Source organism: Sinohyriopsis cumingii, chromosome 6 (assembly GCF_028554795.1).
Source record: "Sinohyriopsis cumingii isolate HCF-2022 chromosome 6, ASM2855479v2, whole genome shotgun sequence".
NCBI classification, from domain to species: domain Eukaryota; kingdom Metazoa; phylum Mollusca; class Bivalvia; order Unionida; family Unionidae; genus Sinohyriopsis; species Sinohyriopsis cumingii.
Window position 1 is genome coordinate 97,979,555 of NC_142966.1, and position 12,873 is coordinate 97,992,427.

The window sequence follows — 12,873 nt, forward strand, 5'->3', positions numbered from 1 at the left end:
CCAGCTCGGCACAGTTCATCTCATGTCATTGACTATCATTTTCATTGATATTTGCAAGTATCAAATTCCGCACTATTGCGTGAACGTGCATTTTATGTCGGCTTTAATGTTTTGGATTCGGAAATAAGCAAGCTAGTTCCATCCATAGTCACTAATCAACGGGTGTCTACAATGGAGTGTAATAACAACGACATGCTCAAAAATGGGTAAGTCGTGCAAACAGTAGCTAATACGTATGCACCTCTGTATATTGCAAGATGTTTTTATGACATGAGTTACTTAACGCAGTCTGATATTTGCAGCTTTGATGTAATCGTGTTTGACTTTGTCCGCTTTAAAACGTATATTCTTTTCTTTTTGTCACAATACAATAAATAACATCACTAGATGTATGAATATTTTCCACACTATATGAAATATTTCCGGGAATCTTTGCAACCTCAGATGCCACCTAGAAAGGATGGAAACTGGTATTCCCAGTCATATCACGTAAATAATCGATGTTTGCAAATTCATGACAGGACACGTTCACATATACCCCTAGAAGCTATCGTTAAGACAATTAATAAAACTCTTACTCATTTAAGTCTTTACATATATGTATGAGTCTCTCGTGCTTCGTCTCTAACTCTTTCTTGTCTGTTTCCAACTTGGTGTATCTAAAAACCAGATTGTATTCACAGTTGTAATAAAATACAGCATTGTGACTAATACATCTTTATATGTATGATTTCATCCATCTATGTGCATATTTAACTATTTGTACATCTATATATCAATATATCAGTATCTCTGTATCTATTTCATATATTTATGTAAGTATGTTTCAAAGACATCGTATCTTTGCCTAGATCTCCTTTTGCTAAATGTTTTTAATGCCGATCTTTCGTGGTTTCTACATACATGCAAAGATGTGTATTGCTTGTTGTTAGATAACATTGCTAAAATAGATCCCATTACATACGGGTATATATTTACCATAAAAGGTGAAGGTTTGTAATTGTCTAGGCTAAAAGCTATTATAATGATCCATAATATCTTCCAAACATAATTAATGTAATTCAGAGAACTCAGGTTAAGTATGAAATACATTGCTGTTTCTCATGGGCGGTGCGAGGCCTGGGCCTGACGTCCCGCTTGCCAAAGGAAAGTGAAGCGTCTCTCATAGCCTCTCCTTCCCAGGTGTAGTGATCGCCGCAGGACCACTGTCTCGCTTTGCAGGGCAGGAGGTTACTTGCATATGGCCTCTCCTACACTATTGTGTCCACAGCAGCACCTTCACGCGGTGCCCCCTGTTTTAACAGAGCCTGCTGTGTGGCGCGACCGAGTACCCGGCGGTATAACTGGGTGGGCAGACTGGGCTCATTAGTCTTGGCAGGCAACCAGTCTAAGAGAAGGGAAACTCTGACCCCAAACCCTGGCAGATGAAGCTCGTTAGCCTTGTCAGGCAGTTCACCTAGGAGAACGAAACTCTGATTCAAAACCAACCAAGTCCCATCCATTGGATTATGGCTCCACTGCCTTGTGGATATCTTCGGGAGAAGGAAAGGCTACGGGAGTAAACCCAGACAGAAAATCAGGAGTGGAGCCCCTAAGGCGGCTGGGGGTTGACTACGACCTCCTTCCGGCAGCTCCTGCATCCAAACTAGTGCCAAATGTCATGCTCAGCATTCCTTTGGACCGCATCAGCAAGGACGAGAGGGGGATCCTGACGTCTGGGCAGCCCAGGATCTCCATACTCCACGCCCAGGCTTGCGCCCTGGAGAGGACACTCCAGTCTCGCTACTGAGTGAGGAAACAACACGGAAGCTGACAGTTTACGGGTTATAAGTCCCACCCGATTGGCGTAGGGAAGGGGCGCCACGGGTCAGCTTTGACGGTGGGAGGGATCATCGTGTCCCACTGGCCAACTATCGCCCGCCTCAAGCCGGGCAGCCCCCGGTCAATAAGGTGTTGACCCGCCATCGTCTGCCTGCTCCAGTGGGTGTCTGGAGCTCAGTGTGTTGTTCAGCATGACAAGCAGACGGTAATTCCACACCAGACAAAAGAAACAAGAAACCAATAAAGAAGACTCCAGCTCTTCGATTTGCAAGCTGGAATGTGCGCACCATGTGTACAGGCATATCCGACGACCTCAGAGAAGTGGACGACACCAGAAAGACGGCCATCATCGATAGAGAACTCACCAGACTAAATATCAGCATAGCTGACCTCCAGGAAACCAGGCTCGCCTCTAGTGGCTCCCTCAGAGAGGAAAACTACACTTCTTCTGGAAGGGTCGAGAACCTGAGGAGCCCCATCAGCACGGAGTGGGCTTTGCCATCAAAAACAATCTACTGGCCTCGGTTGAACCTCCCACAGGGGGCACTGAGCGTCTCTTGTCCATCCGCCTCACCACTGCTTCAGGTCCTGTCAACATCATCAGTGTCTACGCCGCAACCCTCACGTCATCAGAAGACGTGAAGGATCAATTCTATGGGCAGCTGGACGAACAGATCAAAGGATGCCCCAAAAATGAACCACTATTCCTCCTCGGCGACTTTAATGCCAGAGTAGGTGCGGACCACGAGTCATGGCCTACCTGCCTCGGATATCATGGCACTGGAAAGACCAACGAAAACGGCCAGAGACTGCTGGAGCTATGCACCTACCATGGCCTGTGCATCACAAACACCTTCTTCAAGTGTAAGCCACAACACAAAGTGTCATGGAAACACCCCAGATCTCATCACTGGCACCAACTCGACTTGGTCATCACCAGGCGCTCTGCCCTTAACAGCGTCCTCTCCACCAGAACCTACCACAGTGCAGACTGTGACTCCGACCATGCCTTTGTGAGCAGCAGAGTGCGACTACAGCCACACACGCTACACCGCTCAAAACCAAAAGGACGTCCTCGTATAAACACTGCGCAGATGTCAGTCTCTGCCAAGGTGGAGGAGTATGTGTCTGCCCTGAACAAGGCTCTCCAGGACCTGCCTGAGTACGACGTTACAGCCAAGTGGAACGCCATGAAGGGTGCCATGTACAGTACAGCTATGTCAACGTTTGGCTGAAGGAACGACCCAGCCAGGACTGGTTCAATGCACACCTATCAAGGATGGAACCACAAATCGAGGAGAAACGAAAAGCCTTCATAGCTTACAAAAAATGCCCTAATGAACGGACGCTTGCTGCTCTCAGAAGTGCCCGAAGTAACACCCAACGCATTGCTAGACAGTGAGCGAACGAGTACTGGCAACAACTGTGTGAAGGGATCCATCGCAGTGCCGAGTCCGGACACATCCAAGGTATGTACAGTGGCATCAAGAAGGCTCTAGGCCCTACAGTAAAAGGGGTCGCTCCCCTGAAATCCCTGACGGGAGAGAAGATCACAGACCGTGGGCAACAGATGGCTAGATGGGTGGAGCACTACTCAGAACTATACTCCCGAGAAACGTCAGTCACTGATGCAGCCCTTAGCAGCATAAAGAATCTGCCCACCATGGAAGAGCTCGACAAAGTGCCAACCTTAGAGGAGCTCAGCAAAGCAATCGACTGCCTTCCAAACGACAAAGCACCAGGTAGTGACAGCATCCCGCCCGAAGCTATCAAACGTGGAAAACCAGCATTGATTAAACCACTGCACGAGCTACTTTGCCGCTGCTGGGAGGAAGGAGTAGTCCCCCAAAACATGCGTGATGCTACAATTGTGACCCTTTACAAAAACAAGGGCGACCGCAGTGACTGTAATAATTACAGAGGGATCTCCCTCTTGAGTATTGTTGGTAAAGTGTACGCCCGCATCATACTCAACAGGCTGCAGTTGCTGGCAGACCGTGTGTACCCGGAATCACAGTGCGGCTTCAGAGCAGGCAGGTCGACGACAGACATGATCTTCTGCCTACGACAACTCCAAGAGAAGAGCAGAGAGCAAGGTCAACCACTCTACATGATGTTCATCGACCTCACCAAGGCCTTTGACTTGGTCAGCAGGAAGGGCCTTTTTGAACTTCTGAGTAAGATCGGTTGCCCCCCAAAAGTCCTCAGCATGATAATCTCTTTCCATGCAGATATGAAGGGAACAGTCCTGTAAGATGGATCCTCCTCAACCTCCTTCCCAATTAACAGTGGTGTGAAGCAGGGCTGCGTGCTGGCACCAACACTATTTGGGATCTTCTTCTCCCTGCTCCTGTCCTACGCCTTTGACACGTCCACGGATGGCATATATCTACACACCAGGTCCGACGGGAGGCTGTTCAACCTGGCACGACTGCGCTCAAAGACCAAAGTGAGAGCTGTGCTCATCAGGGAGATGCTTTTTGCAGATGACGCAGCTCTTGTGGCCCACACCGAGGAAGCCCTCCAGAGACTGGGAGACCGTTTTGCTGTTGCCTGCACGCAGTTTGGTCTCACCATCAGCTTGGAAAAAACAAATGTCAGCGTGCAAGATACCACCATTGCCCCTTCAATCAAAATCAACGGTGTCACCCTTTACCTACCTAGGGTCAACCATCAGCAACACTCTCTCGATTGATATGGAGCTGGACAGAAGGCTTGGAAAGGCAAACACCATCATGGCTCGATTAACGAAGAGGGTGTGGGAAAACAACGCGCTGACAGAGCACACCAAGGTCCGAGTCTACCAGGCCTGCGTTGGAAGTGAGACCTGGAGTACCTACATGAGGCAAGAACGCCGGCTCAACTCCTTCCATATACGGTGCCTAAAACGCATCCTGAAAATCAGCTGGCAAGACCATGTTCCACACAGCGAGATCCTGCAGCGTGCAAGTACCCCCAGCATGTACTCCCTGCTAATTAAACGCCGCCTGCGATGGCTGGGTCACGTCCGACGCATGGAGGATGGAAGGCTGCCAAAGGACATCCTATATGGACAGCTGGCCACTGGCATGAGAAGAGTCGGACGCCCCTCACTCCGTTTCAAAGATGTGTGCTAGAGGGACATGAAGGCATGCAACATTTCACCCGATGGCTGGGAAGGGCTGGCCGAGGACCGAGGCACCTGGAGACTGATGGTAAACAATGGCATATGAGTCGCTGATGCGAGGAGAGGCCACTTGGCGGCAGAGAAACGTAAGAGAAAGAAGAACGCATCAGCAACCACAGTAACACAGACTTCCCAGTATGTCTGCACCAACTGCAATAGGGACTGTCACTCACGTATAGGCTTGCACAGCCACAGCAGACGATGCCAACAGAGACAGACAACAACCCAAGGGCGCTATTCGCATGGTCTTTCGAGACCGAGTCGCCAATGATGAGACATTGCTGTTTCTCATGTTTATCGGTGAAATATATTTTTTCTTAAAATTCTTAAATCGTAAAACTCAGCATCTTAGCAAATATACATTTGCTTTAGAGTGTACATGCATGTATACTATCTTACTCATACTTACTGATTAGCATTACATAACCCGCAAACTGAAGGTGAATATAAATATACCAGCCATGTGAATCCCACAGCCTTCCAATTTTCATTTAATGCATTTATCATTCTACATAAGAAAGGTTTCTCATAGCATACTGCTTAATGCGAATTCCATTCTATATCTATGAGGATATTTGCATAAGTAACTGTTCTTTGATAAATTCCCGAAGAACAGCTAGACAAAAGGAGAGATGGCATTTTCCAAGCCAAAACATAAGTTTAAATTAAAAGGGTTTTGAATTTTTAATTATTCTGAACATAACATATTTGAAATAGATAGTGTCACATTTTGGGGTTGTGAGACCTGAGCGTGAGTTCTGTGCTCATAACGGTTTGGAAAATGCAAATGCTGGAATCAAATTAGATCAAATGATAAAACATGTACCTATTCCATTAAAGGTGATTGTGTCACAAAAATAAGATCAAGGCATGATCTAGAGCATCTTTTAAAACTAACTGGGACTTACATAAATTCATAAGACGTTCATATTATTAGACAGTGAAAGGATAGATTTTATGTCTACTTACAACAAAACAAATTACAATTAATTTGCTTGAATAGTCTTTATAGTTTGCATGATTACTTGAAGACGAAAATAGTTGGCATTATTGTAATACTCTTCCATTTTCTGTACCAAATATTCTCAGTATTTTGCCGTTAGCCAATCATATTTGCGTTACATTCCATCTGTAGAGGTAAGATAAAATGAAAATGGATCATATATGGCACCTGTTTGGTTTTACCAGAAGCTAAAGCCAGTGAGAAAGAGTTTACAAGAGCCAGTGAGAAAGGGTTTGACGATTATCATCGGTAATTTACAACGAATAGTTGACAAATAAGGACCGATCATGGACAGCAGCTTCGACGCATCTGTAAAATTACAAATAATCTTTCCAATTGTTTCAACAACCACGAACATAAATTGCATAACTGGTGCGAAATCAATCGGTTTGATGAAAAGTAAAGTCTCATAGCGTCAGAAATGTCCTAAATATGTTATAAAATGAACATACGGGTAAGAATGTATTTATCACAGAACTGTGAATATTCACAAGGAGTATCAGAAAATGCATTGTCTGTTTTAAGTGCGTGGTGGCATATGATTAGAAATATCCAATTGTTAACGTGAACGTCTCTATCTAAAACTGTTACAGCGCTTGAGAAATGAGCTTTACAATAAATAAAATCAGCACAGTTAATGTGACATTAATTGTGGGTCTGAGGGCTTTTAGTTTGTAAAATGAGGGTTTCATCTCTTCATTAGTTTTAATCAAGGTGATATAAATATGGCATTTAAACCCCTGTGATATTATGAACTGGGCGCAGCAGTCTAATCAAACCGTTAAGCGTACAGTAAAACTCTCTCTAAAGTTTGGCTTACGGATGTAGTTTTAACAGAAATACATATCATCTATTTATTTATTCCACCATGAATATCTCTCAATCATCAAATTTGACCGAAGATCTAAATCATAGGATATGAATCTTTGTAACCTAATTGTTAAAATGATGGTGTGGTACTTGCCAAAATGCATTGCCGGCATCGAATGATATCACCAAGTAAAAATGAAACAATTATATCAGTATGGGTTGCCATTGCCACCGGTAATGAAATGTATGATATGTACGATTGTTGTATCACTAGGCGTTGCTACAATGGACATCTCACCAACTTTACACGATTCTAGGAAGGAATGGAGAAGATGCGGTGGGTCGGTAGTTAGGGTACCAGATTTACTACCAGAAGGTTGTGGCTTGATTTATACCACCAGACCAAACGGGGTCAGCGAGAGTGGTCAGTCTCTGGGCACGACACTTTACTCCAATTACCTCGGCACCAAATAATCTACTTGTCTTGCTGTGCCGTAAAATACAAACTAAATCTAAGAAAGATAATTTGCATAAAGCATACACAAAACTGTAATAAGCAATTAAATTCAAGCAAGTGACTAAAGTAATAACATGTTTAATATAGATCAGACTGACCAACTTTGGTGGTAAGGGTGTGTCATGTAATTTATTTAATTTCAGTAAAACGTGACAAATAGACTCTGTGACTAAAATCTAGTAATGATCAAGATGAATTTCCTTTATCTATCTATCTATCTATCTATCTATCTATCTATCTATCTATATATATATATATATATATATATATATATATATATATATATATATATATATATATATATATATATATATATATATATGTATACAAACAAGCCAAACTGTTGCCTAGGACATAATGATGAAGTACAGCTGACATTATGCGAACTTCTCCATATTTATATGCTTTTACTACTACGAATAGTGACGCCATGGGTCGTAAAATATCTCTCCGTTACTACATATTGGTGAGGTAAGTATGGTTTCTTTAGTCTGTTCCCATAACAGTAAAGTTAACATAGAGAAATTTTAAAATTATGTTGAGTTGGATTTTTAAGGTATCTGTAACAAGTCTTCAGTCATATCGTTACGATGCCTGCAGTATGGCATATTAAAGTGATGGTTAGCACTGAGGCATCATGCTGCAGACATGTGGCATCATGTCCCGCCCAGTCACAATATCAATCACCAGGCCGACCAGTCCTAACACTAACCTCTTAAAGCAAAGCGAGGCAGCTGTTAGTACCAATTTTTATAAGTCTTTCGTATGACTAGGCCGGGTTACGAAGTTGCGACTTCCTGCATCCGAAGCGGACGTTCTAGTAACTAGACCAACGGAGCTTTCAAAATTATGTCTCTAGCATTTACCAATGCACGAATCTTCGTCGTGACATCTGCTAATCCGAATTTAAGAAATGATTACTCCCTTTTAACTTACAAGTTCATTAACTTGTCTTTAATGTCTGAAATTTCAGTTTGATCCTGCAACAATGCTTCAATTATATCTTCTGTCATCCTCTCGGTGTTTTCGTTGTCCTTCTGGTGGCTTTCTTCTACTCTGCAATAAGGGATTCCAGACAAAATTATCCATTAAATTCTTCAAAATAGAAATATATCAAAATTGTTTAATCTTTATATGATTAAAGCATAATGTACGTAAAATAAAATTAAGTTTGGGGTTAGGCTTAAATAGCAACTGACGATTGTTATGTATATTTATATATTAAAAACTCCTAGTATATGCATTTGCCTAATTTTGTATGGTTTTATTCATGGCTGTAAAGTGTAGTGATTTTCTTTAGCCAGATTTGAACCACTTGCCTAGAATATATTAAGATAGTAAACATAAAAGTGCATAGGATCTATCAATAGATGCGTACATACGTCTTGACTGCTACTAATAATAGAATCATTAGTATATATTTCTACTAACTTCTGGCTTTCTCCTACTTGACAGGTCGTTCAGATGGCAACTTAGAACAATAAAGATAATCCATACTGGGTGGGCTAGATGACATGGATATGCATTTTTGATTGAGCAATAAGACCTGACACGTTGGTATGTTGCGAAATATCGTCGTAATATACTAGTGAAATCCTTTCTATGGAGAGAACTGAATCATCAGATTGATTTTTGTTTTGAAATCATTCTTATATATTGTATTCTTGTTGTAACATCAAGTCTTCACATGTATTGTATGTCATATTATGATATTATTTGAGAGGAAAGACGTTCGTTTGGATTATTAAGTGGAAACAGTAAGTTCGTATTGGACTAAACTATTATTTTGGAGCTATTGTGAATTATTCCAAAACGTTCTGAAAAATACCCTTTTTGAACGTGAGGACTGTTGGCAGACCAATATATGCTTTGAGCTGACATTTACGTGGAACATGTCTTTATTTTGGATTTTAATATAACTTTTAAGGAATATTTTGGATTCAGTCTTTAATATTGTTGGTCATCCTTACTTTGTATTGTATGATATTGATTATTAAATGGTTTCTTAAGTTTTACAAAACTTGTTGGTTTGTTTTGTTTCTTCTGATTTTATGACCATAAAGTCCTAATACAATATTGATGTTAGATCCATTTTTTAATACACCTCTCAGTCAATCTCTATATGCACCAGTCATGAAAAGTAACTCCTCTAGAGCAGCAGCCTATTAAAATAATATAATACGTAAGTATAGGAGTGCTCACTAATGTCTAATGAGGATTGCAATGTAGCTAGAAGTAGATAATAATTTTCAAACACATTATGTCAAGTATCCTAATTTGCACACATGATACTCATAATATTGCCCTTCTAACTTCCATAAACGTAGATTCCTTCTCCAACGGAAGAGAGTGCATGATATTAATAGAACTAGGTTGCAAAGTATTATCTTGCAATTTACGATCTCAGCTTAGAGCTATGAGCGCACGCCCTGTTTTAAGATGAGGAGCATATAATAACATATTACTGACTCACATAACAATTTTTGCATTTGTAGTTCTATATTGTATTGCCACACAATCAGCCTAAAATCGGCAAGAACGAAGTGCCCCATTTAAATTAGTACATAACATAACAAATATATACAGCAATTGAAGTTTCTGGATACATTCATGTCATTGTATCATTTTTAATAGTCGCGCACGTTTATTTGTATAAAAAGTCCTGATGAGCTGCTCACAAGGTCCACGTAATGTCATTCGTTGTGCACATAACGTAAATGTGCTCATTGTGGACAAGCTACTTTGGCAATAGCAACACAATCTTCCTTGTGCGAATTGTATTGAAGAACGTGCATCGAAGCCAATACAGTTTATTATTTTCAGTCAAATATATGTGCAGTGTATTGAATTAATTTATCCTTGGACATTTAAAATGCATTGAGAGGGCATACATATATTTAGCTCAGCTTAGTACAAAAAATGGTTTATCATATGCGTTCCTACACAAAGAATATAGCATACCAGGAGTTCTAAGAAACAAAAGAACGAATGAATGAGGAATATGGCCATCAGAATGTGCAATAAACAAATGTTTGTACGGGATGTGTGCAGAAGCAAGTTTACAAAAGGATCTAATTATTTCGTTATAATAAACAAAACACGTAACACATTCTTACTTTCTCTAGTTCCGTGTTCCGTTCGTTTAAGTTCATGTTCATAGCATCTACCATCAATATTGTTGTTTCTTACAGCTTGATTTTCACAAACAGACGGGTAAGTATATTTGATATTTGTTATTTAAAACATCATTCTGCCCGTTTAGAGTATAAATATTATTAAATATTAAATATATATATTCGTCTTGTTTAGAAATATTCCGACCCTATTACCAATTGTGCATACTGGTCTTTTTCCTTTACAACACAATCACAATATTGATTCATATAACCATTTTCTCATTTCTTGTTTCCTCAAAAAAGATTTCATGTTAATAATCTTGTGTCTTTTATTATTATCTGAATCAATCATTTGTAGTAATGATTTTCTGCTTGTTTCTTTTGTGTTGTTTTTCACTTTAAACAACTTGATTCAATATTTTAAGTATGTTTCATTGTATTTGTATACTGTTTCTGTTAAGGTTTTCATTAAAATTAGTTGGTGTTTATTTACATTCTAACAAATTATGTATGGACTCTTTACCTCTGTGTCCGGGCCCCGAGTGACCAAGTGGTCTAAAGCGCTCTCCGTTACGGATCACTGCCATCTCATCTCTGTCTGCGTGGGTTCGAGTCTTGGATTCGGCAAACGTGGGTATGTGAGAAAGCTTGCCAGTAGCTTCTCGTGGGTCGGTGGTTTTTTCCGGGGTTTTCCCGGGTTCTTCCTCCACCATTAATACTGGCCGCCATGCATAGCCTATCGTGTGCTGAAAAATGGCGTTAAACCCCGCAACAACAACAAGAACAAAATTTACCTCTGTGTGTGTGTATATGCTATGATTCACACAATAACAGAGGAATATTATATTGCATACATGTTGTATTTGAGAAGAATTCAATTAAACGAATAAGTTTAAGAGAGTTTGATTAAAGAACTCATTACACTACTGCCAAACATGAACTAGATTTGGATGAATGTAATCAATTTGAAATTAAATTTGAACCATTTTACATACAATCAAAATAAACTGCAATAAAACATATACATGTTTTGTTTCTTCTAAAATATCTGGTTCATGTAGCAAACATGTGTCGAAATATCTGATGTATCTGTTTATACATATATTGATTGCTGTTATTTTAATACTTAGTGACAAAATGTGTGGAGTTCCTCGTTAAAAGAAAACAAAATCCCACAAAAGAACATATTGTACTGTTTCTGGCAATGATAATCATTTTCCATAAAAAGACTGACAAAACGCCAAGTATAAGAGTATCTATTGTCCACGCATGAAGAGGCAACGTAGGAGGGAACCTTTTCATTTTGTTTAGATGTTTCTATACACATTTTGTCTTAACATCATGGTTTTATCTCAGCTGTGCAATTGAATTGTATCAGTTTTATATGCAGTGGTTGATCTTGTATGACAACTTTTGTTATTATCAATGTACCTGAATATATATATATATATATATATATATATATATATATATATATATATATATATATATATATATATATATATATATATATATATATATATATATATATATATATATATATATATATGATCAAAGAGCTAAGAATGAATTTGATCGATGAAACATATATTTTGCTAGGACCATCCATTACAGGTAAAATAACATCAATGGAGTTTTAATTAGATTATCTAGGATGTCTCATATATTTAACAGCTCATCGGAAAAGTATTACTGTAGTTATATTGCATCACTATCCATTAAAAACAAATAGTTTTCTACTTATTATATAGCACAATCAAATGAGTGTGTGTGTGTGTGATTTTGCTTTTTAACGCAGCTTTAACAATGTTTAAGTCATATCGCTACGATATCTGCAGTGTGACAGTTTATAGTGATGTCTATCACTGGGGCATCATGCCGCACACATGTAGCAGTGATGTCCGACCCAGTTACATTATCCTGACACCAGGCCAACCAGTCCTAACACTATCATCGTAATTCTGAGCGCCAAGCGAGGCAGTTGTTAGTACCATTTTTGTACGTCTTTGGTATGACTCGGCCGGGGATCTAACCCACGACCTCCCGTATCCAAGGCGGACACTCTAACCACTAGGCCACCGGAGCGGTCAACGATGAAATGAATCGTGCCACTGTCTTATGAAGCTAAGCAGTACATACTTTGTGTTCACTTATGTGTGTATGTCTGTCTCTGAGTGACATTGGAAGAGAAATTGTATCAATTACCCTAACTAGAAGAAAATGGTGATAATGGTCAATTTGTATAATATTTTTAGGACCTTGCCAGTGTTCGGTTTCTGCATATTGAATATTATATACATGATTTACTTTTAGTTTTCAAATTCACGTGTTCATCTTTGTTGCATATGTATATGTGCGGTTGTGATCGAGCAAACTGAAAGCTAGTCAGTTCCGCGCAACATTGTCAACTATAGATGCCCCAGTATTTTAAATTTCATTA

The 12,873-nt window shown here is 40.0% G+C and overlaps 1 protein-coding gene across 3 annotated transcripts in view; it reads right to left on the bottom strand.

Moving 5' to 3' along the window:
• Positions 1 to 12,873, bottom strand: part of LOC149797522 (uncharacterized) — a 34,269-nt gene that overhangs the window by 9,868 nt on the left and 11,528 nt on the right. For all 3 annotated transcript variants that reach the window (XM_089962378.1, XM_089962379.1, XM_089962377.1), the window contains 2 exons: positions 8,254 to 8,373; positions 579 to 659 (listed from right to left, as the gene is read on the bottom strand). In XM_089962378.1, coding sequence (XP_089818504.1) covers positions 579 to 659; positions 8,254 to 8,330 — 158 coding nt within the window. In that variant the 5' untranslated portion in view covers positions 8,331 to 8,373. The remainder of the gene's footprint in view (positions 1 to 578; positions 660 to 8,253; positions 8,374 to 12,873) is intronic.